The 8,573-nt window shown below is 36.9% G+C and overlaps 1 protein-coding gene across 2 annotated transcripts in view; it reads right to left on the reverse strand.

Moving 5' to 3' along the window:
- Positions 1-8,573, reverse strand: part of LOC107727194 (phosphatidylinositol 4-phosphate 3-kinase C2 domain-containing subunit beta-like) — a 48,504-nt gene that overhangs the window by 20,718 nt on the left and 19,213 nt on the right. For both annotated transcript variants that reach the window (XM_016536985.1, XM_016536986.1), the window contains 9 exons: positions 8,244-8,355; positions 7,234-7,313; positions 7,062-7,125; positions 6,182-6,328; positions 5,845-5,878; positions 4,351-4,546; positions 1,894-2,016; positions 1,274-1,441; positions 470-581 (listed from right to left, as the gene is read on the reverse strand). In XM_016536985.1, the coding sequence (XP_016392471.1) occupies positions 470-581; positions 1,274-1,441; positions 1,894-2,016; positions 4,351-4,546; positions 5,845-5,878; positions 6,182-6,328; positions 7,062-7,125; positions 7,234-7,313; positions 8,244-8,355 (1,036 nt within the window). The remainder of the gene's footprint in view (positions 1-469; positions 582-1,273; positions 1,442-1,893; positions 2,017-4,350; positions 4,547-5,844; positions 5,879-6,181; positions 6,329-7,061; positions 7,126-7,233; positions 7,314-8,243; positions 8,356-8,573) is intronic.

Raw genomic sequence — 8,573 nt, forward strand, 5'->3', positions numbered from 1 at the left:
TATATATATAACATTTCTGTCCCCCTCACTTCTGAAATGATGGCTACGCCCCTGCATATAATCTAACCAGACATGCCTTCAAAAATATACTGCTTAAACACCTTAAACCTATTATCTATGCATATGTTCTCATTAGCTACCTTTATTGGGTGAGTATGCACAAATGACCTTGAAAAAAAAAAAAAGAGAGATGAACGTGAGATGGTGGGTTTGTTTTAAACAGGAAGGCTCATCCTTAAGGCCTGATAAGAGCCTCTTTGGCACACTGCAGCCTCCTGGATAAAAGACAGATCAACCACAATATTGGAGGAGATGGAGAAAAATGAGTGTATGGAAGAAGAGTGTATTGTGAGTAAACGTGACTTTACAGAGAATGTGAGTGAGAGTTAACTGTAATAGATTATAAAGTAGGACAAGCAGGAAACAGTTTACTACATGATTACAATTTGGATTGAGCAAAAGGCCAAACCTGAAGGATGACACTGTCTGGCTGGCTGAAGTTGGGCATACTGGAACGAGCGTTTCCACTGCCGGGGGTTGAAGGCCAAAGACCCAGCAGCTTCCTCCCACACGTTAGAACACTAAGGAAGAGGGAAAACAGGGTCAGAAAACACCTAACATCCGCTTATGGATGCAGAATATGGACAATTATATACTTAACCTACTAAGTACATTTATGCGTTTATCTTACAAGCAAAGGTAAATATTTTTGCTAGTAATGTTTTATGGATCCTGTAAAAAAAAAAAAAAAATTCCTAAAGCTAACAATGTCTTCCTAAGAATTTTACAAAATCAATAACTTATGAAATCTCAGCTTTTAAATACTTTTTTTAAACAGTTCAAATTTCCATGAAGTCAAAAGGACAAAATGTTTCAAGTATTACTTTTATTTATATAGTTGGACTTGGATGTGCATTTGACCATGAAATGTTTGTTCAATGTGTCTTCAAATTCCTTTTACTTCTGTATTTACACAGCTTTAGATACAGCAATTGGTTTTTCAATGTGTCACTTCTGCTCAGGAACTGGTGCACACTTGTTTGAGTGTTTGTGGTGTCTGTAGGCTGCACTAGACTTGCAGAAGTCAGCCTGTTCTGATCACACAACTGTTTTGCTGTAGGAGGTGAGTATCAGCAGAACTCTAGTGCTTAAAGAGCCTGTTTTCATGCCCTCCAGTATAATATGCACTTAAGCCATTATCATTAATGACAAATGCACAGAATGTGAACATCTGCCAGCAATTAAAAAAAAAAAAAAACATATCCACGCTTACTGTCTAAAGTTGAATAAGGGCATGGTGACCCAACCCAAAGCCTCAATGCTTCGTTTCTGCTTGCTCTTCTCCTCCGCACCTCCAGGGGGCGGTAGAGGGGTGGCATATAGTGTCACTGTCAACTGTGACTCCCTTGGCAACTGGTTGATCTGGATGGGGAAGCAAACTCTATATTTTGAAAAAGACAAAATTAAAAATTAGTATAATACTTAACTAGTATAATTCTTACAGTTTGTTCTCAAAACTAAGAACAAATGCAACATTTTATTTTTAAACATCTACACTTGGAGTTATAATAGCATATACTCCCACCTACATACATGAGCCTAAAAATATTCACCAGGATGGAGGATTAAAAAAAAAAAAAGAAAAAAAAAAGCGACAACTGTCCACTAAAATACCCCTGAACAATACCAAAACAAAACAAAACAAGGTGGCAGAGTACAAAAACAGCCACAGGAAGCTAAGCTGGATGAGCTATTTTCAAATATGACGTCTGAAATACTTGGTAAACAAACTTAGATCTACCTGTTCAAACATTAGGCCCACTGTTTTCGACAAGCCTCAAAGAGATAGTATTTATGGGACTGTGTAGCGTGTGTGGATTGTGTCAGGCTCACCTCTGGTCCCACACTACCAGGTGGAAGAGATATTTGCTGACCGACTGTTTACTGGTGTGCTGGGGAGCACAAAGCTCCACTCCGCCATGGGTAAGAGAGCAGGACAGGAAGAAATTTTCATAGCTGTGGATGGGTTTGTGAAAGAGAGAGAAAGACAGAGACAAAGAAGGTGAGATCAGCAAATGGCAGCAGTTTACAGTTACAGTAAAGTTACATCTAACAGAAGCCAAGATATTTGGTACATTAAATCACTGAAAACTTTCCCTTCCAGGAAGCTGCTGCTAACCTACCTGATAAAATAAAATATAACCAATAAAATTAAATACGGAAAAGATGTTTAAAGGGGTCATATGATGCTATTTTAAAGATCATTAACACGATAACAATTCTAAACCTTTTTTTGGTAAGATCTTATTAAACAATAAGTAAAACCATCATCTTGCAATAAACAAAATAGAGAATATGGGGGTCTTGCAGAACACAGAGTGTTTTAGAAATCAAGTCTTTACTAAACACAGGCATGCTTTTATATTTGGGTTCATTAGCTAATTTACTGGCTTACCCTGCCAACTTTTCCCAACTTCCCTCTCCTAATCCAAACATTATCCGATCTTCTCCCACATCATTCAACTTCAATTTAAGCACTTAAACGGGAAATGAACTCCCGAAGCCAATTTAAATAGAAGGAAAAACATTCCTTAGCTTAATGGAACACCAGAGAGGAAAGAAAAATACGTGATTGAAATACTAATGTCACAAAATCCTAATACTGATCTGAGGATCCACAAAATCACAGCAGAGGAATAAACACCATGGTTATTGTCTCCTAAAAATCATTTAGCCATCTTCATGATAAATAATGTTTGAAATTGCCTTTTCACACTAATCTGAAATCAGATTTGAGCCGTTAGGTTTGAAAAGGGAAAAGGAAGCTGATTCTAGATCAGCCCATCTGATTGACTCTAATTGCCTAAAGCAGATGGGAGGCAAGAGAATGTCAGCCCTCCGTCATCACTGCACAGGTGCCCAGCCTGCCCTCCGCCTGGCTCCAGAGGTCAAAGGTTATGCCGAGTTCCCATGCATGCTTCTTTGTGATGGCTCGTTTCACAGTCAGCATCAGTTTCAGAGGGAGACAAAGAGCACTAGTCCAGGGCAATGGGCGGGAGAGACCATTCCTGTGCTGTGTGGGGGAGGGGAAGGGGCTGTATTATTTTGTCACTGAACGATTGGGCGAGGTGTACTGACATTTAGGGTTGGCCAGCATCTGTCTCCAAGCTGGTGGGAGCAGTTGCCGCAGTTCTGGCTTAGGACAGAGGGTGAAGAGGAGTGAAAAAAAGAGGGAATGCCATTCTCAAGAGTCCTCTCTGTACACCGTAACGCCAAATAATCCTGCTGGATTACCGAAGGGGATCAGCAATGTGGACAGATGGTATACAGCTGCGTCTCTTCTTCCACAATAGTCAAGTTTTCCTGTGGTGTCATTTCCACAGTCCTCAGAATTCAATCTAAAAATGCAACAATCAGGTTTTTGATCTACAGGTACATAAAGATATTTAGATTTTCTTATTCTGAGCGACAGTAAAGTGATTTAGGACCACAAATGAGTTCATGAATGTGATCAACAGATGGAGAGCCTACAGTCTGGTACGCTATCTGCTGGGAAAGAAGCACTTCCTGTACAAACACAAAAAAGTGCTACTAAACCCAATAGTGAAACTAAGCAAAAGCAAGAATTATTTTTCGGAGTAATCCATATTTTGCTGAAAGAGGCACATTCTGAATCTGCGTTAGCTGCATTTATTTTTTTAATATTTTTCTACTTTCGTTTTTGATTCGCAGTAATCACAGCATGTAATATGATATCATGGAAAGTCTTGTTAAAAACCTGTCATTCAGGATCTCTAATCTGCAAAACAAACGATAACGCTTACTATTGCAAATCTGAACTTGTTCAAACCGTCAAAACAACCCACTTTTCATATTTGTTTCTACGACAGCAATTTTATGAAGATTGACAGTAGACAATGAGTTGCAGAAATATTCTTCCATGTTCCTTTTATTATTATTTTTTTTTTAGCAACACCCACATTACTTTCTGCTACATGAACACACAGTGCACAGCTGACAACAAACAATGAAGTGTTATAGTATACATTACTGTTCAAAATTTGGGGGTCATCAAAATGTTTTTTGAAAGTCTGAATATTAGGAAATATTATTCATTTAAAATAACTAATTTTAATATATTTTAAAATGTAATTGTACATTTTCCAGCTTCCAGCAGCCATTACTCCATATTTTTGTGGAAATTTTTTTTTTTCTTCCAGGACAATGAACATAATTTATTTGAAATATTTTGTATAATTATCCGTCACTTTTGATCACACCCTTGCTGAAACGAAATAATTAATTTCTTTAAAAAAAAAAAAAAAAACTAAATAAGAAAGATATCGCTACCTGGCAGCCCATGTGATAGGGATGCGATGAGCCGCGTAAACGCTGAAGGAAAGCACGTTGGTGACCATGCCAGCTTCCTGTATGGGGGCTGTGGATCTGCTGCTTTGTGGCATAGTGTGGAAATTAGCATTGAAAGTGCTGCAGTACAACTCCACAAGATCCAAGATGGCTGCAGTCAACTTCTCCACAATTGCCACTGAAAGAAGAAAAAAAAAATGGTTCTGTTGTTTACATACAAATTCTGATGCCAAGAATTACCAATTACCACTCTCTGGAATACTAGATTCTGACTGTACATTATCCCTTACATGAAGCTTTTTCATTTCTTATGCATTTTATGTTCACAGAATGCGGAATGGAGCAGCAGTACGAAGTCACGTTAAAGCTGAACAGAAGGACATTAAAAGTTGCACGTGTCCTGCACAAGGCTGCATCCTTCCTGTTTATGCCTATCTGAGATCACAGACTTCCTCGTAGCAGGATGCTACATAAACAATTTTCCAACAAACAAGACACACTTGAACACATCCTCAACCGTCTTACCCCAGGAAGTGTCAAACACTTCCAGTTAGAGGACATCGGATGCCCATTTTCCTCAAGTTGTCGGGAGAAAATGAAGACTGTTCGCCCGTTTCACACCGCAAACTTGAGCTTCGCGTCAGCGTTTTTTTACATCCAACTACAAAACACCTACATTGCTTACGATCTACAGCTGCTTGAGTGCAGAGAAAATGGCAGACAGCGTACAACTGGCTGAGGGTGGAAATATGCTAATATTGTGGTCGTAATACAGTGGTCGTGGGTGGGGCCTAAGCAGTATGACGTCATACTGCTCAGAAAATCCAAACGGCTTGATAATTGAGACTGTTTAGGTTTTTTTAGAGATTAAAAAGGAGTGAATGGATTTTTATCATTGTAGGGTGGTTGTGTCCACACACTGCTAAGACACTTTTATATGCAAACTCCATGTAAAAGTGAATTTTGCATCCGATGTCCCCGTTAAGTTTGAACACACTTGAGTTGACTGACTTGCATCTTTAACTAGATAGTTTTAAAATGTTGTATATTTGAGATGGATTTTCATAATTTAACATTAAGTTTGAGTCTCGAACAAGGATGGAACAATCAAATATATTTATAAAGGGCATTTGTAAAGTAGCAAAATAAAGGCATGGTAAAACATTCTCTAAAACTTAACATAAGAAATTGCATTTATATGCAAAACAACCCTCATGTACTTTAAGACTTAACTACAAAACTGATAAATATAAAATAAAACCAAAAAAAAAAAGCTGGAAGTCATCAAAACTATGAAATAAATGGAATTCATAAGAATTTATGTGAATGGAAGTTACAAGTTTTGAGAATTATGTAGTGACCAAAGCATTATAATATATAAAGATTAGGTTTATAAAGGCTAAATGTTTCACTGGTAGTGTATGCTTCAGTTTGACACAAAAGTCAAAGAGAGCAGTATGACAGGAAGCACCGTACCTCTGTTTTCTCTCTTCGCCAAGACCCTGACATCCTATAAATGCAAACAGAAACACACACACATAAGTTAAAAAGTGAAAATGAAACTATTAAAAAATTAAAAATCATCCATGGGTGTTTCTAGCATATATTATAAGGTTAGTGGTTTAAGCAAAGCAGAGAATTGTCTGTTACTCATTTGAGGAACTAGAAGCAGCCAAAGCTGCAGGTTTGCAGCACTGTGTTTGTGCTCACGAAAAGTAGTCAACACAGCAATATGTACATATGATTATCACTCAGATTTCTAAAACATTTCCCATGTAATGTTTGTGACTAAGAAAGTGTTCAAAGGTACTACCTTTTGCACTTTAGGCTGTAGTCTGCAGGGGCAAGCTGGCAGCTGGTTTAGGGCAGCAGTGATGTCAGGTGTTTCAACAGCTGCTAGAGAAGTACACAAAGCCTTCACAGACTGCACTAACCGCTCCACATGCAACGGCAACTCAACCTGCAAGTGACAAAAGACATTGAGGAAAAAAAAATACTGAAACAAAAAAAAGATAAAGGCATTTTCAACAACCATACTGAGCATTTGTTTAACTGGTAATTTTTTTTACATTAAAATACTTCGATGCTAACCTAGCTTAATATGCAGAGACATCACAAACAAATCATTCAAAGGTTAATTTTCTGAAAATAAAAAGTGTAAACATTTTAATTACTATCAAAACGTTGTTAATTATCCTGACCAGCAACAATGACTCGATGTCATGAGCGTGGGGACGTGGCTATCTAATTTCTGACCAATGGCAGACAGGGGGAGTGGTCAGGAAACTTGTTTGCAAATATTTTTGCAATCTGTTTCAGTGTTATTTTAGTATATTTGATATACTATTATAGTTTTTATTAGTATTTTGAATTAGTATTTTTTTGTTTTCAATTTAATTTCAATTTTGTATTTGTCATTTATTAGCTTATGTTTATATAATTTTAATTAATATTTATTTCTGTTTTAGTAATTTGTAGAAGTTAAACTAAATGAAAACGAGAAATGTTGCTTTGGCAATTACCTGAAACAAAAGTAGTTTAAGTTATTATTATTATTATTTTTTTTTTGGTTTCGTTTAAGTTATTATTATTACTTTTTTTTTTTTTCATTTTAGTTAACTATAATAACCTTGATTTGTAGTTTAACACATTTCAAACAATTTTCAGATAAACAAAGTTTGTAAAACGTTTACCTCCGATAAAAGGAAAGACTCAGCCTCATTGTGAAAGGTATCCAGGAGAAGAGTCAGTGCCTCCCTGTCACACAAACAAAAGAGTAAGAATTGTCAAACACTGTGGATATATTAAAACCTCTCTAACATAATTACAGCCTAAACTCTCTGACCTCCTCTTCATCGCTCTCACCTGGTCACAGTCTGTTTGATTGGCCTCTCTTGCAGTAGAATACTGTGGTTCATGGTGGATGGAGTATCATCATCCTCTGTCTGTTTAACAACAGCAACAACATCATCATCACCACAATGTTAACATTTAAAAATTAAAACACCTTTAGCATCTACACTGAAAAGTTCTCAAATGGTTGGTTCCCTGTTGGAGTCTATGATTCCATGAAGAAACTCTAAAGCACAGTTCACCCAAAAAATAATGAGATGTCATTCCAAACATGTATGCACTTCCTTCTTCTGTGAAAGATGATATTTTGAAGACCAAACTGTTGGTAAACAAATAGCTACAGCTCCTACTGACTTCCACAGTCATTTTTATTCATACTATGGATGTTAATGAGACCAAAACCATTTGGTTACCAGCATTCTTCAAAATATCTTGCATTATTTTCCACAGAACAAAGTTACACAGGTTTGGAATGCCTTAAGGGTGAGTAAATGACCATTTTCATTTTTGGGTGGACTATTCCTTTAACATCCATGGAACTTCTCAATGCACAAAAGGTCCTTTAGAACATAAAAAGTGTCTTCTCATAAAGGAAACAGTTCTCCTATGTAATTGCTGCGAAAACCTGATACCTTTATTTTTAAGTGTGCAACATCTAAGTGTAAGGTTACATTCCAGACATATGACATGCATTGTAATCTAAATGAAGCTATCACAGATGCTAGATTAAAAATGAAAGGTTTTTGACATTTCCAAATGAGCTTGAGGAACTGCATGCCTAGTGCAATGTGAACTGCGTTTTTTTTTAATGACTAGCATTCAATAGGGCTCATAATAATTTCACTTATACAAACCTGTAACTCAAGGTATTTGTACTGACCTTCCGGTATTAAGTATTAAGTGTTGGTGTTCAGAAGTCTAAAACATGTTTCCTACAGATGTTTCCTGGAGTTTCAACTGTTCAATAAGAGGAAAACATGTTGTTGGGTCACTAATCCATCTGCTGTCAGATTTGGTCTTACCGTTCGGCCCAGCTCCATGTTGACAGAACTCCGTTTGGTAAGAATGAGTCGAATGTCCCAGTCAAACTTCAGACACTGCTGGATGTACTCAAAGCTCACCAGAGTCTGAGTGCTTAGCAGAAATACAAGAGGCAAAAGCAACCTTGAGATATACTGGTCCATAAATTATTTATATACATATATACTACCATTCAAAAGTTTGGGGTCAGTAAGTTTTTTTTTTTTTTTTAATGAAATAAATACTCTCATTCAGCAAGGATGCTGTAACATAGGCAAACTTAGAGATGAAGGAAAGCCGTTTCCAATTGCAGATGATTAATAATAAAAAAA

The sequence above is a fragment of the Sinocyclocheilus rhinocerous genome, unplaced genomic scaffold (genome assembly GCF_001515625.1).
Source record: "Sinocyclocheilus rhinocerous isolate Xijiao unplaced genomic scaffold, SAMN03320098_v1.1 scaffold6, whole genome shotgun sequence".
Taxonomy (NCBI): Eukaryota; Metazoa; Chordata; class Actinopteri; order Cypriniformes; family Cyprinidae; genus Sinocyclocheilus; species Sinocyclocheilus rhinocerous.